Genomic DNA, 25,784 nt, shown 5'->3' with positions numbered 1-25,784 from the left:
CGTGTGTGCAGTGTATGTATGTGCTGTGTATGTATATCCATGTTTATGTATGTGCTGTGTGTATGCTGAAAGTGTCAGCACTATTGAAACTGGTCCAGAAAGTGAAGTATTTCTCCCAGAAATGTATTGCAATTACATATGTTTTGCTATACACATGTTTATTTCCTTTGTGTGTATTGGAACAACACAAGAAAAAAAAAAGGCAAAAAATTGTAGTATCCTGCTCTATGTGACACGATATTACACATTTGTCCTCTCCTAAATTAAATATGTAAAATGAAATATGGGATAGGAGCAGCGCTGAGATAGCGTGCTATTCCTCTAAGAATGCAAGGTTAGGGTCCTATCAGATGGGTGCAAAAATAACTTGAGGAAGCACAAGGTGTAGTAAAAAAGGGAAAAAAGTGGATTTTTATTCAACCAACTGTGATGTCTCAGCTTTGCTCACGGGAGATTTTTTCCAAGTTCTATTTTGTACCTCCATAAAATGGTGCGCAGTACCGTACAGCTGCGCAAAGAGATCCGAGCCTCCCGGACTCTATATAGCTTTATATAACACTAGGTAAAAGCCACTCTTCATAGATGAAATAGTTTCATAAACTGAAGCCATGAGTTTTAATCACATCTTTAGGCTATGTTTTGCTGTGGTTTTTTTTACTTCATTTTTTAATGCAAAGTTTAAGCTGCATTTTACAGTACCAGATAAAGCTATACGATTTCAGAAATCTCATGCACACTTTTTTTTTTTTTTCTCCTGTCTGAATTGGAAAACTGTTGTGTTTTCGAAAACTGCAGCATGCCACTTCTTTCAGTGTTTTTGTAGCATTTTTTTTTTTACCCATAGAAACCGGTGAGTAAGAGCTAAAACACAGCAAAAAAATCAGGTTTTGCTGCATTTTTGGTGCAAAAACCTAAGGAAGTTGCAGCATGTTTTTTGGGGGGCACTAAACTTTATCAGCACCCACAAGAGACAATAAAAACACAGCAAAACCTGCTTTTTGTAAGCAGAATCTTTACTGCGAAGAGCAGGTTTTTCCTGGAGAAATAAAAAAACACAGCAAAAATGCAATTTATGGACATAGCCAAATAATGACACTTTCTGCTATATGGGATGGGGTTTTTCGATTAATCATTCCTGACCCTATAACATTACATGAAGATTTAGGTTTTGACTCATGTGGTTAGTGAGCCTGACCTTCGAGGTGAAGGGTTCTATAAAGGATGTGAACCCTGTCCATAAAGGGGTAAAGGTTGTAGGATTAATTTTGGGCTTTCAGCTGTAGGGGTCCAGTGAACTGAAGTGACCTTTATCTGTCTCTGTCTCTCTCCTATAGACAGAACAGTCAGCAGACTCCGGCAGAGACCCTCAGGCCTTTCTTCAGCTTGTCACACCTAATATTAATGTATCCTTCCTGACCCCATTCCATTCCCATAATGCCTAAACGTTTTTCACTTGAAATTGTTCCCAAAATAAATCTTACTTCAGTATTTTTGAGGAAACCAAGCACATCGGTCTGACACTGGCACGCCATGCTTTGTCCTGTAAGAATATTCTCAATTCTAATTTCTCTAGGCTCTTTTACATATTCATACAGTTTCACAGAAAGCATGGTTTTATCAGTCTTATTAACATTCCAGACTCTAGGGTCACTCTATCTATTGTGGAGAAAATATGTATTTGATACACTGAAGATTTTGCAAGTTTTCCCATCTAAAAAGAATGGAGAGGTCTGTAATTTATATTGTAGGTATACTTCAACTATAATTATTATTATTATTATTATTATTATTTATTGTTATAGCGCCATTTATTCCATGGCGCTTTACAAGTGAGGAGGGGTATACATAATAAAAACAAGTACAATAATCTTGAACAATACAAGTCATAACTGGTACAGGAGGAGAGAGGACCCTGCCCGCGAGGGCTCACAATCTACAAGGGATGGGTGAGAATACAGTAGGTGAGGATAGAGCTGGTCGTGCAGTGGTTTGGTCGATCGGTGGTTACTGCAGGTTGTAGGCTTGTCGGAAGAGGTGGGTCTTCAGATTCTTTTTGAAGGTTTCGATGGTGGGCGAGAGTCTGATGTGTTGTGGTAGAGGGTTCCAGAGTAGGGGTGATACGCGAGAGAAATCTTGTATACGATTGTGGGAAGAGGAGATAAGAGGGGAGTAGAGAAGGAGATCTTGTGAGGATCGGAGGTTGCGTGTAGGAAAGTACCGGGAGATGAGGTCACAGATGTATGGAGGAGACAGGTTGTGGATGGCTTTGTATGTCATGGTTAGGGTTTTGTACTGGAGTCTCTGGGCAATGGGGAGCCAGTGAAGGGATTGACAGAGGGGAGAGGCCGGAGAATAGCGGGGGGACAGGTGGATTAGTCGGGCAGCAGAGTTTAGAATAGATTGGAGGGGTGCGAGAGTGTTTGAGGGGAGGCCACAGAGCAGGAGGTTGCAGTAGTCAAGACGAGAGATGATGAGGGCATGGACTAGGGTTTTTGCAGATTCTTGGTTGAGGAATGAACGGATTCGTGCAATATTTTTGAGTTGAAGTCGGCAGGAAGTGGAAAGGGCTTGGATATGTGGTTTGAAGGAGAGATCAGCGTCAAGGATAACCCCGAGGCAGCGAGCTTGTGGGACTGGGGAGAGTGGGCAGCCATTTACTGTAATGGATAGGTTCGTTGGGGGGGTCACGTGAGATGGGGGAAAGATGATGAATTCTGTTTTGTCCATGTTAAGTTTCAGAAATTTAGCGGAGAAGAAGGATGAAATAGTGGACAGACATTGAGGGATTCTCGTTAGTAGGGAGGTGATATCTGGTCCAGAGATGTAGATCTGTGTGTCATCAGCATAGAGGTGATACTGAAAGCCATGAGATTCTATGAGCTGTCCCAGGCCAAAGGTGTAAATGGAGAAGAGCAGGGGCCCAAGGACTGAACCTTGTGGGACTCCGACAGAGAGGGGGCGAGGTGAGGAGGTGGTGTGTGAGTGGGAGACGCTGAATGTCCGGTCTGTTAAGAGACAGAATCTAAAAAAAAAAATCCAGAAAATCCCATTGTATGATTTTTACATAATTAATTTGCATTTTATTGCATGAAATAAGTATTTGATACAATAGAAAAACAGAACTTAATATTTGGTACAGAAACATTAACACACTGCCGCAGGGAAGGAGGGTGTTGGCCAAAATGTCATGATACATGACCCCATCCATCCTCCCTTCAATACGATGCAGTCCTCCTGTCCACTTTGTAGAAAAGCCTCCCCAAAGTATGATGACCCCGCCATGCTTCACTGTTGGGACGGTCTTCTTGGGTTTATACTCATCCTTCTTCTTCTTCCAAACACGGCGAAAGGAGTTTATACTAAAAAGTTCTATTTTGGTCTCATTTGATCACACAACCTTCTTCCATGCCTCCTCTGGATCATTCAGATGGTCATTGGCAAACTTCAAATTTGCCTGGACATGTGCTGGTGTGAGCATTGGGACCTTGCATGCTCTGCAGGATTTTAATCCATGACGGCGTAGTGTGTTACTAAGGCCAGGATCACACACAACGTATAAAAATATGGTCCGTTTTACACAGACGAGAATCGCACAAATGTTTACAAAACAGTGATCCATGTGCAGTGCGAGGATGCGATTTCCTCGCAGCAAATTATCCGTGTGACATCATTGAGACACATATATATTTATATTTCATATAGCGTTAGATAGCAGAAAAGCCGGTAGTTCATTTGCCGGCTTTTGCTATCTCCTTTCCAAACCCGACAGGATATGAGACATGGTTTGCATACAGTAAACCATTTCATATCCCTTATTTCTTTACATATTCCTCACTACTAATGTTAGAAGTGTATGTGTGCAAAATTTGGGGACTCTAGCTGTTAAAATAAAGGGTTAAATCGCGGTAAAAACTGGCGTGGGCTCTTGCGCAATTTTCTCCGCCAGAGTGGTAAAGCCAGTGACTGAGGGCAGATATTTATAGCCTAGAGAGGGTCCATGGTTATTGCCCCCTCTGGCTAAAAACATCTGCCCCCAGCCACCCCAGAAAAGGCACATCTGTAAGATGCGCTTATTCTGGCACTTGGCCTCTCTCTTCCCAAAAGGGTTAATGTCACCTTGCTATTGTAAGGTGACATTAAGCCAGGTTAATAATGGAGAGGCGTCAATAAGACACCTATCCATTATTAATCCAATAGTAGTAAATGGTTAATAAAACACACACACATTAGGAAAAAAGTATTGTAATGAAATAAAGACACAGGGTGTTGTAATAGTTTATTAAACGCTCAATCCAATTGAAGACCCTTGTCACCTGAAACAAAGTTAAAATAAAAAAACAACCATATCCCATACCTCTCCGGCGTTACAGTCAAGTCCCACGATGTAAATCCATCAGAAGGGGTTAAATAATTTTACAAGCAGGAGCCTGCTAATGCAGCTGTGCTCCTGCCTGTAAAAAGTGGGGAATGAATGGAAAGCAGGGGAACGTAGCTACCTAGACTTGCTGTGCTGCGACGCCTGCTGGCATAAACTCATATGAACTACAGCGTGGGAATTTTTTTTTGTAAAATTTATAATTTTCAATATTATAAGAGTTATCAAACCTATTCACCGGCCTCCTTGATTAGTGAAGTTAATAAAGATGGTGCCTTGTGAAGACAGTCCTGTCCATATGTCCTACTAGGGCATAGCACATGGATGACATATTGGGGTTCACCTCAATCAGGACTTTCCACTATAAGCTATAACAGAGATCTGATGTTGGTGCTGCTTACAGTAAAGGGGTTTGCCTGGCTAGAACAAGTTCACCTATCCTAAATGCCCCCTACACCCACCATCACCCTCTCCCCACAAAAATAAAAATTTGGTGGAGTCATACCTTGCAACTTTGAAAATCAGGGAGAGGGACATGTATTGTGGCAGGTACACAGAAATTATGCCAATACTTAAGCTCCTTAGTGTTCTCAATCACTACTTATATACCCGTGTAGAATATAATGCCCTCCATACTGCTTGATACACTCATAGTGAATTCCCGGACAGTCCCCCATCACGCACATTATGATGACATCGCAGTACCTCCAGCAAAGTATGCAACCTCCACAGTAATCCCAACATAGCATAATTTCTCTCACAGTATGGTGCCCCTAAGTGTCCTCCACACAGTATGATAGCCCCACAGCTCCCCTATTTATAGCATGGAGGACCCAAAGCCCTCTATGCACAGTATGATGGTCCCCATGGCTCATCCACTTAATATGATGTCCCCCACAAATCCAAAAGGCAGTGTGAGGGACCCCACACACAACATAATGTCACTCACTGCTCACCACATAGTATGAGAGCCCCCACACACAATATGATGTCTCCTACAGCCGCAACATGCAGTATGAGGGCCAGCATAGCCCTCTACATAATATGAGGGCCCCCACACACAGTATAATGTTACCCACTGCTCACCACATAGTATGAGAGCCCCCACACACAATATGATGTCTCCTACAGCCGCAACATGCAGTATGAGGGCCAGCATAGCCCTCTACATAATATGAGGGCCCCTACACACTATATGATGCCCTCCACAAAGTATTACGTCTCCTAAAGCCGCAACATGCAGTTTGAGGGCCCCCACACACATTATGATAGCGCCCGCAGCCCTCCACTCAGTATAAGGGCCCCCACCTCAGTATGGGGACCCCCACACACAGTTTGATAGCCCTGCAAAGACAGACAGACACACTCACTATGATGTCCCCACAAGGCATCATGTCACCTTCAAGTACTGACCATAGAAAAAAAAACTATTCACCTTCCTCCGTTCCCCTGATGTCTGCTCTGGTTATTGCAGTGTGCCGAATGAGGCTCAACCTGTTTTCCATTCATACCCTATGGGGCTACGCAGTGCTACGCTTGGCTTTTTTGGCAGCCCCACTAAGAATGAATGGAGCAATGATGAAGGATCTGGGATAACACATTCCCCGATCTGGGATAAGACATTCCCCGATCTGGGATAAGACATTCCCCGTTCTGGCGATCACTGTGTGTCCCAGCAAGTTATCACTGCACAGCCCATTTAATAGGAAATATTGAGTTTATTTTCATAAATGGCCGATTAATTCGTGATATATGGATGATATTAATGCCCATTCAAAATGATAAAGTTAGAGGCAATTATAACAATATAAGAATTTTATATTGTAGTATATAAGTCACAGATAACTCTTTGTGGGGGAATACATCACATAGGTACACATGAGTACAGTATATATTGCGACTTCTAAGTCTCTAGTACCAGGAGTAAGACATGACAATAGTGTTATTTGGGGGATTCTCCTTGAATTTGGGTCCGGTCAGATACCACCTGTGTTCGGGCTTTGCTGAATGTGGGGAATGGAGAAGGTAGGACATCCAGCTGCGATAGTGTAGAGAAGACATGTCTGCAGCCGGGAGGACATTACCGGGTAGAAGCTGCTCCTGGTGAGGAGTTTTATAGAGAAACCATTTCTATGAGAGCGCATGTCAGGAGACATCAGCATCGGCCGCTAATGATGGATTGGAGCAGGCAAATTTTGGGTGCCAACCATCAAACCGGTAGCCCACATAGAAAAATTGGATCAATAGCCCTTTAAATGTCTGCAGCTTCCTGTTGGTGTTATGTCTCTTCTGGATCCAGGCATCTGCAATAAAACAAAGTTATTATACTACGTGTGTGTGTGTATACAGTGGAATGTAAAAGTTTGGGCACCCCTGGTCAAAGTTCCTGTGTTCCCTAAAATACAAAGTAAATGTGTCATCTGTAACTTTAGTCCTTTTAGAGATCATTTCATTTTCAACTTGCTTAACTGTTCACAATAACAGTAATTTTGACCAGGGGTGCCTAAACTTTTACATGCTAGTGTGTGTGTGTGTGTGTATATATATATGAGAGAGATATAATGGAAGAATGTGCTGCCTGGAGGGTGACACTATATGTTTTCTCTCTATATCATGACATCAGTAATGAGGACTTACAACTCAGGGGGAGTTAGTTCCTGAAGTCAGGGTTTTAGACCACTGAAATACTACATACGTGCAAAAACAAAGGATGGCGAAGAAGATGATGAGGAACGGCAGACCAGCGATCACTGCTCTCGGGGCGTTCAGCACATGTTCACTCCATTCTTGTAGATCAGATGACAACGATCTCCGGATCCCTACGACAAACAGTATCCATGTTACCATTAGGCCTGGGCCGCACTGAGACTTTTAGCCGTCCTGTGACTGATTTTTACCTTTCGAGGTAAAGTTGGGAAATGTTTTTGTTTTTTTCTTTTTATACTTCAAACTAAGGGCTCATGCATATGTCTGTGCAAATCTGTCCTGACTGGTAATTCATGGACTGGCCACAGGTATCCTGATCTAAGCATGGCGGCTTCATGTATTTCTATGAGGCTGTCACACTCGGGGCGGGAGAGATGCTGTCAGTCTGTCCACTGCGCTCCGAGATCAGACTGAAAGCCCCAATTAAGCCGACTACTTCCCAAATCACCCTGGCAGGTACTGAACCAGTGATGAACACTCGGATATTTAATTTGCAGATATAATTCAGACTGTAATGTTGGATCTTTTCAAAATGAGCAATTTATATATAAACATTTGTAACTTTTTATGTACAGTGAGGCTCGTGTGATTTATGCCATAGGGAGATTTATAATATAGATCAAGTGTATGCGGCTGAGCTACAGGACCAGGCAAAGTCGCACGTAGACCGGCATACCAATGTGCTGGGTTGTGATTCCCGAGATTGTGAACCTTTCCAGTCACACATCAGGGCATATTATTCAGTCTAATTTTTGCACAGTCTAAAAATTATCCAAATGTATCATTCTGGTTCATGCTGTATAATGATAATTGTCTAGGTTTAAGCCACCAATTAGTTGACTTTGTGTCTTAAATGAATAAGTTAATTAGATATTGTTGGTAATGCATAATATCCCAGTTTCTAAGCACATGGAGGACGCTTACTCTCTACTTTCTGCTCTTTCTCAGTATCGGAAGATACCGGTAATCGTTTTTCAGAGTAAGTGGGCTCTTCCTTCTCACTCTCGGGCTCCACGTCATGTGGAGGTAATGGTCGGCTCAAAATATGTGACGTCCAAACAATTATCAACAAAAGTTTAAGCATTTTTTTTTTTTCAGTAACAGCAAAAGTGACGCTCTCTCCTCTCTATACTTTCAGAATCACATCTGCTGACGACTTGTCTAGAACCCGGTGATGTCACATCATTATTACATCACCCCTGTGTGTGACCTCACATTTAACCTAGCACATTGCTGCAATATGAAATATGAATGATGACTTGTATAATAAATAAATTATGTGATTGCAACATTTATTCTAACACGCATGCTTGTAAAATAACAAACGTAAATGTTCTTGTAGAAATAAATTACGAGACCGGCAATCCTTCTTCCTTATAAAAACGATCCAGTTTTATTTAATGAATGAATTATATAAGACCACATATCGACACAAATGTGCAGACAGCTGACGCGTTTCAGAGAGTACTTCTCCTTATTTATAGCTATAGAGATGTAATATCTGAAACGCGTCAGTTGTCTGGTCATTTCTGTGTATAAATGTTCTTGTATCATTCATTCATGAAATACACTGGAAGACAGAGCGCCGGTCTCTTTTGCACATTGTTAAAATGTTTTAGTGGGTTCAGAATAGTATAGTAATTTGCTTTACATTCTTCAGCTTTATTACAAAATGGCACCGACACTGCTTTATAATGACAGTTGAATAGTGATGAGCGAACGTTCTCGGATAAGGTATTATCTGAGCATGCTCAGGTGCTAACCGAGTGACTTCGGCGTACTCGAATAATATGTTTTAGTCCCCGCGGCTGCGTGTCTCGCGACTGTTTGACAGCCCCAACACATGCAGGGATTGTCTAGCAAACAGGTAAGGTAATCCCTGCATGTGTTACGTCTGTCAAACAGCCGGGAGACATGCAGCCGCGGGGAGATAAAAGTGCCCAGTTCTACCAATTGTGGGTCCCAGTAGTCGGAGCCCTACGATCTACAAGTTACTACCTTTCCTGTGGATAGGTGATAACTTGCTTTTACCTGACAACTCCTTTAAGCAGGTTTACATCTTCAGACCTTGATACCGATCATGCGAACGTCACCGTAATTGGGAATTATGGCTGGATGGATTCTTCGGCCATTGAGTCTTCGTGAGTTATGGATGATACTTTGTCTTTGGCAATATTGAAAACGTCTTTCTGTATCTTTCAGCCTTTGAGGCGATACAGTGAATGGAAGCTATGACCCTGGATTAGGTAACTGCGGTGACTAACGCAAGCGAGAACTGACCTTTCTGCTCTACAAATAATGACGTCTGTAGCGAGCACCGGCGCGCACCACTGCTGTTCTCTGTTTACACTGCCATCAGCCATAAATGGATTTTCCATATATGACTGCTTTTTGGTCTTGAACATATTTTTATGATGTTTTGATATATGTGTTATTTCCTAAAGTGATGTCCAGCGTTCAGAACATAAAAATACAACCGTAGCCAAACATTAAATTGTAATTACCGCAGCACTAGACTTATTGTATGGATCTGACAGGTAAATGCTAGTGATGAGCGAACCTGCTCAGATAACGTGTTAGCCGAGTATTTTCGGTGTGCTTAGATATTATGTTCGAGTCCCTGCGGTTGCATGATTCGCGGCTGTTAGATAGGTGCAACACTTGTTGGGATTGCTTAACAAACAGGCAATCTCCTCCGCATGTGTTGAGGCTGTCTAACAGCCATGAATCATGCAGCCGTGGGGAATCGAATATAATATACGAGCACACCCAGATGTTCGGATAGTACCCGAGCATGCTCGGATAACCCGTTATCCGACCACATTGACTCATCACGAGAAACTGCTGCTCTTTATGTAGACTGTGAGCGCTCAGTCACACATCAGCGCTTGTCGTACTTATGCTGTCATTACTTTTCACAATATATGGGGATATTCACAGGCCTATCTAATTCTGGACCATTTTGTGTCAGAACTCTCCCAAGTGGGTCAGTACAAAAATTAGATTATATATGGAAGGTATCCTAGCCCTGTGCTAGTGCTGTCTGTGCTAGTGCTGTCTGTGCTAGTGCTGTCTGTGCTAGTGCTGCCCATGCAGGTGCTGCCCGTGCTAGAGCTGCCCGTGCTAGTGCTGCCCGTGCTAGTGCTGTCCGTGCTAGTGCTGTCCGTGCTAGTGCTGTCCGTGCTAGTGCTGTCCGTGCTAGTGCTGTCCGTGCTAGTGCTGCCCGTGCTAGTGCTACCTGTGCTAGTGCTGCCTGTGCTAGTGCTGTCCGTGCTAGTGCTGTCCGTGCTAGTGCTGTCCATGCTAGTGCTGTCTGTGATAGTGCTGCCTGTTCTAGTGCTACCTGTGCTAGTGCTGTCCGTGCTAGTGCTGTCCGTGCTAGTGTTGCCTGTGCTAGTGTTGCCTGTGCTAGTGTTGCCTGTGCTAGTGCTGTCCGTGCTAGTGCTGCCCGTGTTAGTGCTGCCTGGTCTAGTGCTGCCTGTGCTAGTGCTGTCCGTGCCAGTGCTGTCCGTGCCAGTGCTGTCTGTGCTAGTGCTGTCTGTGCTAGTGCTGTCTGTGCTAGTGCTGTCTGTGCTAGTGCTGCCTGTGCTAGTGCTGCCCGTGTCAGTGCTGTCCGTGCCACTGCCAGTGCTGTCCGTGCCAGTGCTGTCCGTGCTAGTGCTGTCCGTGCTAGTGCTGTCCGTGCTAGTGCTGTCCGTGCTAGTGCTGTCTGTCTTTCCCTGACTGGTTATAGTTGAAGCTTAGGAAACCAGTTTGTTTTTTTCTCATATGATAAAACGATATGATAGACGGCTTACACATTGATGGCAAAAAACGGAAACATGGATACAAAAAACAGATGAAAATTCAACACAGAACATATTGGAACCGCCAAAAATTATTCATAAGAAACCTTCATGTCTGGATTTGCATAGAAATGACATTTGTGCAAATAATATACACATTTTACATACATTTTCAATTACTGGTATTTAATTATTGTTAATAGTATTGTATTAAAGGTTTGTTCTCCAGCTTCAGAAGGTCACCACTCCCCATTCTCTTGGCTTCCTGATGAGGTCTTCTTGATTGATTAACCATTCAGACCAGTGGCATCAACGCACTGGGGATCAAAAAGAAAAAGCACAAAAATGAAAAATCGCCCAGGCCTTAGTGAAAAGTAAAGCCCCCCCAAAAATAAAAATGTAATTCTACTACAGAACAACAACAATCTCCTGGGATTTTTTAAATATATTATTGTAGGTAGAGCGAAGAATAAAAGGGGTTGGGAGATGATGGGCTCAATATTGTTCATCATTTCTGACAGTTTAGAAGCCGAGTTCATTGGCAAATTTTCAAAAATTGCAGTTTTTGCCCCTGGAATATCGAATTACCCAAGTGAGATGTGTAGAACTTCAGATGTTTTGCAAAACTAACGAGTGTCTGTCCAATACATGCAAACACAACTATTCAAAGCCGAACAGGATCATGTCACCTGCTCGTCGGCACTAACAAATGATTTATTAAAAGTATGTGGCGTGTATAGATCAGCGACCATTGTCCGGAAAGACATTTTAGGTGATAAAATCGCACCCTATATTCCAGATGCAACCAAATGTACTTGGGACATAACATATCATGTACAGATACAGTATATGAAGGGACGGTGCTGAGACCCTTGTAATGATATATACTTACACCTGCAGTGATGGCACGGGGCATCCTGTGGCCGAGAGTTCCATAGTCTCGCTGCTCTTACAGTAAAGAATCACAGCCTGCGAGGATTAAACCTTTAACGATTTATTAAAAGTTTCTAAGGGTCCCATCATTTGTGTCCAGGACATTTTCATAAGCAAAGTCTGATTCTCAATAGTTGATATTTCAGTAAATTTGAATAGAAAATTACTTTTCAGTGTCAAGTTATTTCATTGATTATTGTGGGTTTTTCTTACTTTAGCAGAAGGTACTAACAATTTTCTCCATGTGTGTATATCACTATTATTACGCTTTATCACTAGTCATGAGCGAACGTGATCGGGTGCTAACTGAGTGTCTTCGCGTGCTCGAATAATATGTTTGAGTCCCCGCAGCTGCATGTCTCGTCGCTGTCCTAATAAACAGGCAATTCCTCCATGTGTTGCGGCTGTCCTAATAAACAGGCAATCCTTCCATGTCCCGCGGCTGTCCTAATAAACAGGCAATCCCTGCATGTCTCGCGGCTGTCCTAATAAACAGGCAATCCCTGCATGTCTCGCAGCTGTCCTAATAAACAGGCAATCCCTCCATGTGTTGCGGCTATCCTAACGAACAGGCAATCCCTCCATGTGTTGCGCCTGTCCTAATAAACAGGCAATCCCTGCATGTCTCACGGCTGTCCTAACAAACAGGTAACCCCTGCATGTCTCGCGGCTGTCCTAATAAACAGGCAATCCCTGCATGTCTCACGGCTGTCCTAACAAACAGGTAACCCCTGCATGTCTCGCGGCTGTCCTAATAAACAGGCAATCCCTGCATGTCTTGCGGCTGTCCTAATAAACAGGCAATCCATGTGTGTACATCACTATTATTACGCTTTATCACTAGTGATGAGCGAACGTGCTCGGGTGCTGAGTGTCTTCGGCGTGCTCGAATAATATGTTTGAGTCCCCGCAGCTGCATGTCTCGTCGCTGACCTAATAAACAGGCAATTCCTCCATGTGTTGCGGCTGTCCTAATAAACAGGCAATCCTTCCATGTCCCGCAGCTGTCCTAATAAACAGGCAATCCCTGCATGTCTCGCGGCTGTCCTAATAAACAGGCAATTATTATTATTATATATTTTTATAGCGCCATTTATTCCACGGCGCTTTACATGTGAAATATGGGGCAAATATAGACAAATACATTAAACATGAGCAAAAAACAAGGCATACGGGTACATAAGGAGGGAGGACCCTGCCCGCGAGGGCTCAGTCTGCAGGGGACGGGTGATGATACACTAGGAGAGGGCAGAGCTGGTTGTGCGGCGGTTCAGTAGGTTCAGGATCACTGCAGGCTGTAGGCTTGTCGGAAGCGGTGAGTCTTCAGGTTCTTTTTGAAGGTTTCTATGGTAGGCGAGAGTCTGATGTGCTGGGGTAGAGAGTTCCAGAGTATGGGGGAAGCACAGGAGAAGTCTTGGATGCGGTTGTGGGAAGAAGAGATAAGAGGGGAGTAGAGAAGGAGATCATGAGAGGATTGGAGGTTGCGTGTTGGTAGGTACCAGGAGATCATGTCACAGATGTATGGAGGAGATAGGTTGTGGATGGCTTTGTAGGTCATTGTGAGGGTTTTGAACTGGAGTCTCTGGGCGATAGGAAGCCAGTGAAGGGCTTGGCATAGGGAAGTGTCATGGTTCCCAATGGCAAGGGAACATCAGAAACATATAAATAACGGACGAGCTCTCGGGTGATGGAAACTCGAGCTGACCGTGAGCTAAATCTACCACACAACTAATAGTAGCCAGGGAGCATACCTACGACTTCCTAGATGCCACGCGCCAGCCGGAGAACTAACTACGCCTGGTAGAGGAAGGAACAGACCTGGCTTACCTCTAGTGAAATTCCCCAAAGATGATAGCAGCCCCCCACATATATTAACGGTGATTTCAGAGGAAATGACATACACAGTATGAAAGTAGATTTAGCAAAGAGAGGTCCACTTACTAGATAGCAGAAGGATACAAAAGAGGACTTCACGGTCAACTGAAAACCCTTCCAAAAACCATCCTGAAATTACTTTAAGACTCCTGTGTCAACTCATCACACAGGAGTGGCAATTTCAGCCCACAAGAGCTTCCAGCCACAGAAAATGACAAAACTGTAAACTGGACAAAAGTACAAAAACGATAAGGACTAAGAGTCCACTTAGCTGATCAGCAGACTAGTAGCAGGAACATGCAACCGAAAGGCTCTGGTTACAATGATGACCGGCAAGGAAATGACTGGAGAGCAAGGCTAAATAGGAAACTCCCAAACACTGATGGAAGCAGGTGAACAGAAACAGCAAAGTGCAAACAAGTCACCAGTACCACCAGCAACCACCAGGGGAGCCCAAAAAGCGGATACACAACAGTACCCTCCCCTTAAGGAGGGGGCACCGAACCCTCACAAGAACCGCCAGGGCGATCTGGATGATCAGCAGACTAGTAGCAGGAACATGCAACCGAAAGGCTCTGGTTACAATGATGACCGGCAAGGAAATGACTGGAGAGCAAGGCTAAATAGGAAACTCCCAAACACTGATGGAAGCAGGTGAACAGAAACAGCAAAGTGCAAACAAGTCACCAGTACCACCAGCAACCACCAGGGGAGCCCAAAAAGCGGATACACAACAGGGGAGAGGCTGGAGAATAGCGGGGAGACAGGTAGATTAGTTGGGCAGCAGAGTGTAGGATGGATTGGAGTGGTGCCAGAGTGCTAGAGGGGAGTCCAGAGAGTAGGAGGTTGCAGTAGTCGAGGCGGGAGATGATAAGGGCTTGCACTAGTGTCTTTGCGGTGTCGCGGTCAAGGAATGTGCGGATCCGGGAAATGTTTTTGAGTTTGAGGCGGCAGGAGGAGGCAAGGGCTTGGATATGTGGCTTGAAAGAGAGGGCAGAGTCGAGGATCACCCCGAGGCACCGGGCGTGTGGGACTGAGGAAAGTGAGCAGACATTGATGGATAGGTCTGGTGGAGGGGTAGAGTGAGATGGGGGAAAGATGATGAATTCTGTTTTGTCCATGTTCTGTTGTAGAAAGCGAGCAGAAAAGAAGGCTGAAATAGCAGACAGGCAGTGTGGGATTTTGGCGAGTAAGGAGGTGAGGTCAGGTCCGGATAGGTAGATCTGCGTGTCGTCAGCATAGAGATGGTACTGCAGACAGTGGGATTCTATGAGCTGTCCCAGACCGAAGGAGTAGATGGAGAAGAGTAGGGGCCCTAGAACAGAGCCTTGAGGAACACCGACTGACAAGGGGCGAGGTGAGGAGGTGGTGTGGGGGAGGGAGACGCTGAATGTCCGGTCTGTCAGATATGACGAGATCCAGGAAAGGGCCAAGTCTGTGATGCCAAGAGATGAGAGGACTTGTAGCAGAAGGGAGTGGTCCACAGTGTCAAAGGCAGAAGACAGGTCCAGGAGAAGGAGGACAGAGTAGTGTTGCTTGCTCTTGGCGGTTAGTAGGTCATTGGTCACTTTAGTTAGGGCAGTTTCAGTTGAGTGATGGGAACGGAAGCCAGATTGTAACCGATCAAAGAGGGAGCAGGAGGAGAGGTGGGAGGACAGTTCAAGATGGACATGTTGCTCCAGCAATTTGGAGGCATAAGGGAGAAGAGATATCGGGCGATAGCTAGACACAGAGGATGGGTCGAGGGACGGCTTTTTGAGGATGGGTGTGATCTTGGCATGTTTGAAGGATGAGGGGAAGACACCTGTTGTGAGTGAGAGGTTGAAGAGGTGCGTTAGGGTTGGGATGAAGACCGTGGAAAGGTTAGGGATGAGGTGGGACAGGAGCGGGTCGAGCGTGCATGTGGTGAGGTGTGATCTTGACAGGAGGGTGGAGAGCTGATCTTCTGTCATGGTGGAGAAGCTGGTTTTGGAGGAGCAGGGGTGAGCAACTAAGAGGGGCAGTGGGCGCTGTGGGCCAAAGCTTTCTCTGATCGTATTGATCTTCTGTTTAAAGAAAGAGGCGAAGTCTTCAGCAGAAATGAGAGGGGAGGGAGGGGGTGCGCAGGGGGACTGAGTAGAGAATTGAAAGTGTTGAAAAGCTGTTTAGGGTTGTGAGACAGGGAGGATATGAGAGATGAGAAGTAAGTTTGTTTTGCGGCAGTGAGCACGGACTTGAAGCTGGCGAGGGACTACTTGTATGCAGTGAAGTGCTCGGCAGAGCGGGATCGCTTCCATCTCCGCTCAGCGATCCTAGAAGCCCGTCTCAATTCTTTGGTCAGGCTGGTCAGCCAAGACTGCCTGTTAATTGTACGAGTTTTGCTATGCATGAGCTGGGCGGCCGAATTGAGTGTTGCTGTTATTGTGGTGTTATAAAAAGCAGCAGCAGCATTTGTGTCATGAAGGGAGGCTATGTCGGTAAGAGGGAGAAGGGACTCTGCGAGGGAGTTTGTGGAGTGAGGGTTGCACACTAGGAGAGGAGAGGGAAGAGAATGTCAGTAGGTTGTGGTCAGACAGGGAAAGGGGTGAATTAGTGAGATTAGTAAGGGAGCAGAGGCGGGTGAAGATGAGGTCCAGCGTGTGGCCATCTTTGCGAGTGGCCTCAGAGGACCATTGAGTGAGGCCAAAGGAGGCAGTCAGTGATAAAAGTTTAGAGGCAGCTGAGGTGGAAGTGTCAATGGGGATGTTGAAATCACCCATGATGATAGTGGGGATGTCAACAGAGAGGAAATGAAGTAGCCATGTGGTGAAGTGGTCGAGAAAGGTGGAGATGGCTAGTTCTGGGGGGCGGTAGATGACAGCCAGCTGGAGGTTGGAGGGGGAATAGATGCGGATGGAGTGCACCTCAAATGAGGGATGAGTAGCGGAGGGTGGTAGCGGGATTGGAGTGAAGGAGCAGGTGTCGGACAGGAGCAAGCCAACCCCTCCACCACGTTTGTTGGTGCAGCGAGAGGTGTGAGAGAGGTGGAGACCGCCGTAGGAAAGCGCAGCTGGAGAGGCCGAGTCAGAGGGGGTGAGCCAGGTTTCCGTGATGCCAAGGAAGGAGAGTTTGTTGGTGATGAAGAGGTCATGGATAAATGGCAGGTTGTTGCAGACGGAGCGTGCGTTCCATAGTGCTCCAGGTAAGGGGACCGGGGGAGTGGGGGCTGGATGAATGGGTATGAGGTTGTCATGGTTGAGAAAACGTGCGGAGGATCGAGGTAGGGGGTTAAAAATGAGTGTGGGGATGTGTTGAGGAGGGCCAGGATTTGGGGATACATCACCAGCAATGAGGAGTAGCAGACAGAGCGTTAGAAAGTGGGTGCAGGATAGGACATGATGCGGCCGTGTGTGTCTGGAGAAAAAGGATTGTATGTGGAGGAACAGTTCTGAGGAGAAGGTGAGATGGCTGGGGAGGATGGAGGAAGAAATGACCAGTTCCTTACTAGGTGGAGGGATTGCAGGAGATTGTAAGAAGGAAAGTAGTACGGGGGTGAAAGAGAAAAGAAACCGAAACATTGTAGTGGTTTGGTGTTCTGATACCTTCCAGTCAATTCCAGTCCAATTCAGTCTAATTCAAAGTCATAATTAAAAAGATGGAAGTTAAAAGATGAAATGCAGCAGACTGCGTCTGTAGCAGACGCCTGCATGTGAATATATCCCCAGGCCCCGTCTCACATAGCGATTTACCAACGATCACGAGCAGCGATACGACCTGGCCGTGATCGTTGGTAAGTCATTGTGTGGTCGCTGGGGAGCTGTCACACAGACAGCTCTCTCCAGCGACCAACGATCAGGGGAACGACTTCGGCATCGTTGAAACTGTCTTCAACGATGCCGAAGTCCCCCTGCAGCACCCGGGTAACCAGGGTAAACATCGGGTTACTAAGCGCAGGGCCGCGCTTAGTAACCCGATGTTTACCCTGGTTACCAAAAAAAACAAACAGTACATACTCACCATCTGATGTCCGTCAGGTCCCTTGCCGTCTGCTTCCTGCTCTGACTGAGCCGCCGTACAGTGAGAGCAGAGCGCAGCAGTGACGTCACTGCTGTGCTGTACTTTCACTTTCACTTTGCGGCGCTCAGTCAGTGTGGGAAGCAGACGGCAAGGGACCTGACGGACATCAGATGGTGAGTATGTACTGTTTGGTTTTTTTTACATTTACGCTGGTAACCAGGGTAAACATCGGGTTACTAAGCGCGGCCCTGCGCTTAGTAACCCGATGTTTACCCTGGTTACCAGTGAAGACATCGCTGGATCGGTGTCACACACACCGATTCAGCGATGTCAGCGGGACCTCAACGACCAAAAAACGGCCCAGGCCATTCCAACACGACCAGCGATCTCACAGCAGGGGCCTGGTCGCTGGTACGTGTCACACATAGCGAGATCGCTACTGAGGTCGCTGCTGCATCACAAAACTTGTGACTCAGCTGCGATCTCGCTAGCGATCTCGCTATGTGAGACGGGGCCTTTAGGCAGAGGTCATAAAGAGAGGGGGGGGGGGTTGGAGTGACCACTCAGAGAGATGCCAGAAAAACACAATGAAGATACATGAAACAGGTCATGGAAACAGGCTGATAGGTAAGAAAGCATACTAAAAGGATTATATGTGCTGCACCAAGACACTCAGATCCAGGGTAGGCATAGAAAAATCAATGCAATATACAGAGACATTCAGGAGCCAGGGAGAGCTGGGAAAAGTCAATGCATACCATGGAAAATCAATGCAATATACAGAGACATTCAGGAGCCAGGGAGAGCTGGGAAAAGTCAATGCATACCATGGAAAATCAATGCAATATACAGAGACATTCAGGAGCCAGGGAGAGCTGGGAAAAGTCAATGCATACCATGGAAAATCAATGCAATATACAGAGACATTCAGGAGCCAGGGAGAGCTGGGAAAAGTCAATGCATACCATGGAAAATCAATGCAATATACAGAGACATTCAGGAGCCAGGGAGAGCTGGGAAAAGTCAATGCATACCTGTGGGAATCCCTGTGCAATCCCTGCATGTCTCGCGGCTGTCCTAACAAACAGGCAATCCCTCCATGTGTTGCGGCAGTCCTAATAAACAGGCAATCCCTGCATGTCTCGCGGCTGTCCTAATAAACAGGCAATCCCTGCATGTCTCGCGGCTGTCCTAATAAACAGGCAATCCCTGCACGTCTTGCTGCTGTCCTAACGAACAGGCAGTCCCTACATGTGTTGCGGCTGTTGAACAGCCATGAGACATGCAGCCGTTGGGACTCAAACATATTTTTCGAGCACGGGGAAGACACAGCACCCGAGCATGGGTAACACCTTATCGGAGCACAGTCGCTCATCACTATTTATCACCCCAATGTTACTGATTAAAAAATTATTTTATTTTTGCTTTTCCAGGGACCTGCCGGACAGTCCCTCAGTGAAGTGGGATGAACGTCTTCTCTCTTCTCTTATATTAAATCACATTCAAAAGAAGAACATTGATCTGGTGAGTAAAGGTGACCCATATATATATATATATATATATATATATATATATATATATATATATATATATATATATATAACCTTTATTTTGGTATTTTTACAAATATATAGACAATAAATGGAGCAGGGGCCCAGCATGCACACCTCTGCTCCATTCTGGGGTTCCCATCAGTCAGACTCATAGTGATATGGGAGTTATCCCCCTTTATATAGATAGGGATTGATTTACAATTGTGAGGGTATCCTTTTAAAGGGATTATTGGGAATCTAAAATAATAGAGTTTGTAGTCTCCATTATTCACAGTACAGTACAGTATTTTCTTTGTTAAAACCTTGTCTTCAAGTGGTGACCACAGGGGTTCTGTAGCTGCAGCTCCATACTATAACTTAGGGCCCTACAGTGCCCCCCCAGTGTAGATGAAGCATTACACAGTATTTTCTATACAGTTTTTGTAAGTTAAGGGGGTATTCCCATCTCCAAGATGCTATCCCAATATGTAGTAGGTGTAATAATAATAATAATCGCAAATACCTCCAATTAGAAATGTAGTATAGTTTTTCTGATTCGCTATGTCTCTCTCCTCATGTGCAGGCATTGCAGGACCTTAGGTGTCTGTGGTTACGACCACTGATATAGTGACAGCTAGTTGCTAGTGGTCGTAATCATGAAAATGTTTTGATGATACTATGGATTTAATTAGGCTAAAAAACGTATTGCTGTTACAGCTGTCACACCATAAACACCATAAAATATAATATAAATCTAGCATTGAAAAAAGATCTCACCCAAATCAGTCCTTAGAAGTAGTCAGACCAAGCAGCCCCGACGCGTGTTTCGCGTGGGCTTTCTCAAGGGGCTGTGCACAGCTGTGACAGCAATACGTTTTTAGCCTAATTAAATCCATAGTATCATAAAAAAAAATTTTTTAGTGCTATGATAGTGCTGCTATATTGATACATCTATAGTATAATATTGCATTATGGAGATTATTATGGTCTTTGTATTCCCGGTCCATATACAATTGTAGTAGTGTCAGATTTTTGTTTGTGTTCTTCACTGCGATTACTGTTGTCCATTTTATCAATTTTTATAATAATTTTTTTTTACTGATTATTTAAAAACAAGTACTACAATATTAATATATTTTATATGGGTATTTTTGTACTCCTTGTATTTCTTTGTATATAGCTGTATTTTATTTTAATAGTTTTAATAGTGGTTATTTTACTGATTTAATTTATTTTACTTTTTTCTGGGTTCTTTTATTCAAATTTCTAACTGGAAGTGTTTGCTGATATTATTATTACACCTACTACATATAGGGCTAGGATCTTGGAGATGGAATTACCCTTTAAGTCCAGTCATGCCATAATTCAGACAAGTTTAATAAGATATTTTGGAAGCTCACAATTTTTAACCCTTTAAGTTGGGTCCTATGCATCTGTGTATCGCTACTGTATTGTATCTGAGGATACCAGAGTATGTAATGCCAAATAACCTTTATTCTAGTCATAAGCGGGCACTTTTGTGGCATGATAACAAGGAGATGATACTGTATGACTATTGTCTGACTTTTCAGAGATGGAGATCCACTGCCTATTACAGAGCTGATGAGAGTGTACCAAATCTTATCCCCCGGCTGCATGCATTCGGTACTTCTGCGGCCTACGTCTGCGTGCATTCGGTAATACTGCATCCTTCATCTGCATGCATTCTGTAATTCTGCAGCCTTCGTCTGCATGCATTCTGTAATTCTGCAGCCTTCGTCTGCATGCATTCTGTAATTCTGCAGCCTTCGTCTGCATGCATTTTGTAATTCTGCAGCCTTCGTCTGCATGCATTCGCTGATTCTGCAGCCTTCGTCTGCATTCAATCTGTAATTCTGCAGCCTTTGTCTGCATGCATTCGGTAATTCTGCAGCCTTCGTCTGCGTGCATTCGGTAATTCTGCAGCCTTCGCCTGTATGCATTCGGTAATTCTGCAGCCTTCGTCTGCATGCATTCGGTAATTCTGCAGCCTTCGTCTGCGTGCATTCCGTAATTCTGCGGACTTCGTCTGCGTGCATTCGGTAATTCTGCGGACTTCGTCTGCGTGTGCAGCGCCCCAGAGTCCTGGTCGTTGCAGTACTGTGGCTCCGCCGCTAAGGGGGGCTATGGTACGTCTGATGGCACTGAAGGAATTCATCTGACCAGGTATCACATACACCAATACATTTCACAGTCGAGCCTCCAGGGGGAGCTAAGGGTGCTATTTATTAGGCCACTCCTCACCACTGTGGGTAAAACTGGGGGTCAGGCAGGAAGTTAGGAGAGAAAGCTGACTGGGTTGAACCAGGCAACACCTTGTGGCAGAGGGTGTTGTGGGGAAAGATTCGGTTGGGACCCTGACAGAGGCCTGGCTACAAGAAAGAACGTCACGGGACCGTGCCTGCTCAGCATAGCGGCGGTGCCCTAAGAAAGGATTAGAAGCGAGATATATTGTGCTGAGTGAGAAACGAGATCAAAGCAAGAGGAGAAATACCAGTAGGAGTCGTGCTGTAAGACCGAGGCAACATCCTACTGAGGCGCACAACCGGCGGCCGGAACGCCGAGGAAGTATTTATATATCTAGCTCCAAGCAATACTTCAAACCACGGCAGGACAGTCAGCCTCAGGCGGGCTGTCTCACATACATCACCTATGAAGACATGGGGGGCGCACTAGGAGAGGGGCGACTCTAGGGTCCCGGAAGAGCTCCGAGCCTACTCGTCATACGGGTGCCGTCCTAACCAGAACATCAGGGAGGGACGGAGGAGAAGAACATCATCCGAACGAGTTGTGAGGGAACATCAGAAACAGACACAACAGTTGTGGGGACTATCCCGTAAGCACAGCAGGGGAGGACCACAACACATAGCGCTAGCAGGAAGGCACAGATTTCCACCTGCAAAGAGAACTCTGGAGGTGCCATTGGACCGGCCGGACTTGCGCAGCCTGGTGAACCGTATTCCGGACTGAGGACCCAGAGATCTTCAGTAAAGAGGTAAAGAGACTGCAACCCGGTGTCCTCGTTATTTACTGCGACCGGCACTACACCGCACCACTACCACCATCCACATCTATCAGATACTGTGCGCCCTTCGGCAGGGTCACGGACCGGGGCCTAGCCACCGTGACAACCCCAGAGCAGAGACTCAGAGGCCCGGTACCGGGTACCCCTCGGCCCTGCGGCAGTGGGGGCGCTACACGTGCATTCGGTAATTCTGCGGCCTTCCATCTGCATGCATTCGGTAATTCTGCTGCCTTCGTCTGCGTGCATTCGGTAATTCTGCGGCCTTCGTCTGCGTGCATTCGGTAATTCTGCAGCCTTCGTCTGCGTGCGGCAGCAGACTCTGAGATCCAGTGATTGTCTTACCGCTGTCTCTAACATCATGTCCTCCATCTGAAACTGAACCTGTCAAAAACTGAACTCCTCGTGTTTGCTCCCTCTACTAACCTACCTTTGCCCAACATTGCCATCTCTGTGTGTGGTTCCACCATTACTCCCAAGCAACATGCCCGCTGCCGAGCTTTCATTCACCCCCCACATCCGATGACTGGCTCGCTCTTCTTATCTGCATCTCAAAAACATTTCTAGAATTCGCCCTTTTCTTACTTTCGACTCTGCAAAAACTCTTACTGTCTCACTTATTAATTCTCGTCTGGACTATTGTAACTCTCTACTAATCGGCCTCCCTCTTACCAAACTCTCCCCGCTCCAATCTGTCCTGAATGCTGCTGCCAGGATCATATTCCTCACCAACCGTTACACCGATGCCTCTACCTTGTGCCAGTCATTACACTGGCTACCCATCCACTCCAGAATCCAGTACAAAACTACTACCCTCATCCACAAAGCACTCCATGGCTCAGCACCACCCTACATCTCCTCTCTGGTCTCAGTCTACCACCCTACCCGTGCCCTCCGCTCCGCTAATGACCTCAGGTTAGCATCCTCAATAATCAGAACCTCCCACTCCCGTTTCCAAGACTTTACATGTGCTGCGCCGATTCTTTGGAATGCACTACCTAGGTTAATACGATTAATCCCCAATCGCCACAGTTTTAAACGTGTCCTAAAAACTCATTTGTTCAGACTGGCCTACCGCCTCAACGCATTAATCTAACTATCCCTGTGTGGCCCATTCAAAAAACTTAAACCATAATCAGGTTCCTCGCATCATGTTCTCATACACTTCATGCAGTTAATAGCACTCTGTGTCTATACTGCTACATACTTAGGCTGTTAACTGGTTCATGCAGCTTTACATGAACACCCGAGCCTTACACTATGGCTAGTCCAAATAACTAAAGCAATTGTTCCCATCCACCTCTCGTGTCTCCCCTTTTCCTCATAGTTTGTAAGCTTGCGAGCAGGGCCCTCATTCCTACTGGTATCTGTTTTGATCTGTGTTTATTGTTATGCTGTGATGTCTATTGTCTGTACAAGTCCCCTCTATAATGTAAAGCGCTGCGGAATATGTTGGCGCTATATAAATAAAAATTATTATTATCCTGTCCTCAGATTAAGAAGCCAGTTATACTGTAGTGATTTATACAGGACACTAATATGTGACTCTGGATTCTGATTTTTCAGTATTTAGGTTTTCTCTGGAGAAACATTTCCAGTCATTCACAGGATAAGCTTGTTGGCCATTTTGTCTATTTTGCCTTGTCTCCCACCCAATATACGTTATGCTTCTGTCACATTCACAGACAGTGTACAGACAGGTGTGAGTACTACAGTGATAGTAGCCAGTTTCTAGAATACCTGTTGCTACATAGGGGATTGATTGATTAATCAAGAAAGATAATGGGTAATGGGCTTTCTTGAAAGCAGTGTGACCTCTAGTTATTTATCTTCTGTACCCCCCCCCCCCCCCCTTAATCCAAGGAGGAAAAAACGAAATACCAATTTGTGTAGCTCATGGGCCCTCTAGTGGTGGAAGGCAGGTTGGCCAGAAATAGAAACCTGATTATTCAGTTGATATTCTAAAAGGGGACCTCCAGTGAAAACAGGTTATTACCTTTCCACAGGGCAGGGCCCAGGATAACTTATAGATCAATGAGGGGGGGGTGACTGGTGGAACCTGTATAGATAGATTAGAAAAAAGAGGAACTTTTATCCCTGCTATAATAGAGCGGAGGTGCACATGCTCAACCCACGCTCCATTCCTATGGGACTACAGAGCTTTTTCTGGCTGCCCAAAACCGAATACATGAATGAAATAGCTGTGGAACGTGTGCCCAGTTTTTCCGGTCACTTTGCTTTCCACTGGTCGGACCCCACAAAATCAGTTAGTTTCCACCTATACCGCCGATGGGTGATCATTTATCTTCACTGGACAACCCCATTAATGTCGTAATATAATAACAATTATCAGGGCCGGTTTTAGACAAATGCTAACATATCGCACCATCACACAGAAACATTTCTGTTGTATTTACAAGCGCAAAGTTCAGACCGCTAAACGAGCGTCATTGACAGTATTGAAGTTGATCGACGCTTGTTTCCCGGCCTCCTTAGGGAATGTCCACACTTTCAATAATTGGCAGCGCTTTGGACGCAGCACATGTCCACTGCCGACTATTGAACGCTGGTGATTACGCAAGTGTTCATTGAACCGTGCAGAATCACCGCACCCAATACATTGTTCGGGTGAAACAAATAAAGATAAATTGACATGATGTGGTCTGGAAAGACGCTCCACATGTCCATCTCCATGGGTGAGCTGCAGGCGTCTGTGCACGCATACTGGGCATGGGATTTCTTGAAATCCCATCCACTATGCTGTAACATCTGGCCGCTGCACAAGTACGCAGCATCCAACCCGCAGCGTTTACTGACCGTGTGCACCTATCCGTACTCGGCTGAGGAAGAATGATTGGTACAGATAGTCCTTGATACAGTATAATGCATGGTCCGTGGTAGAGTATAATGCAGCCTCCTCATAGAGTATACTGCAGCCCCCTCAGACTATGATGCAGCCCCCCACAGTATAATGCAGCCCCCTCAGAGTATAATGCAGCCCCACACACAGTATAATGCAGACACACACTGTAATACAGACACACACATGCAATACTTACTTCTCCTCCTGGTTCCTCAGCTGCTCTGACTTCTGCAGAGTCTCAGGGTCTCATCAGCTCCACTGCTGAAACATGCTGAGGCAGAGGGAAGTGATGGGAGAGGGAGTGTTACGTGACACTCTCTCCTCCATCACTGCTTTCAAGTTTATCAGCATCTATGATTCCGATAAGTAGAATGCACAATGTGGGGAGAGGGCGGCGCCGCGCAATCCTCTTACTCAGGGGCCCCATAGCGCTATCTGGCTGGGGGCCCCTGGAGGAGCTGGGGCCCTAGGCCGGCTGCCGGGTCTCCTGCCCCTAACGCCAGCCCTGACAATTATTCACTCCCGTTATTTACGTACCATATAGGTTGTAGTTATTTCTGGCAAAAAAAAAAAAAAAATTGCAAATAGAACAAAATGAAGACCCAATTATAAAAATGTGACGAATTTCCTACTTCTAAAAGTTTCCAGGTCCTACTAGGGAATGCATACTAAATACTAAATGACTAGAACTTATCTTTTA

At 45.4% G+C, this 25,784-nt stretch overlaps 1 protein-coding gene and 1 long non-coding RNA gene across 2 annotated transcripts in view; one reads left to right on the top strand and one right to left on the bottom strand.

Annotated features, from left to right (window-relative positions):
• The window catches only part of PIGL (phosphatidylinositol glycan anchor biosynthesis class L), a 153,292-nt gene that overhangs the window by 92,475 nt on the left and 35,033 nt on the right, over positions 1-25,784 (top strand). The window contains exon 3 of the mRNA XM_077294243.1: positions 19,083-19,173. Coding sequence (XP_077150358.1) covers positions 19,083-19,173 — 91 coding nt within the window. The remainder of the gene's footprint in view (positions 1-19,082; positions 19,174-25,784) is intronic.
• Positions 6,088-8,267, bottom strand: LOC143815230 (uncharacterized). The gene is made up of 3 exons (XR_013223705.1): positions 8,006-8,267; positions 7,071-7,194; positions 6,088-6,678 (listed from the first exon to the last, which is right to left on the bottom strand). It is a non-coding gene; the product is annotated as an uncharacterized LOC143815230 (long non-coding RNA).

This window comes from Ranitomeya variabilis, chromosome 3 (assembly GCF_051348905.1).
Source record: "Ranitomeya variabilis isolate aRanVar5 chromosome 3, aRanVar5.hap1, whole genome shotgun sequence".
Taxonomy (NCBI): Eukaryota; Metazoa; Chordata; class Amphibia; order Anura; family Dendrobatidae; genus Ranitomeya; species Ranitomeya variabilis.
The sequence above is the reverse complement of the archived record's forward strand: the minus strand, read 5'-3'. Positions and strand labels throughout refer to the sequence as shown.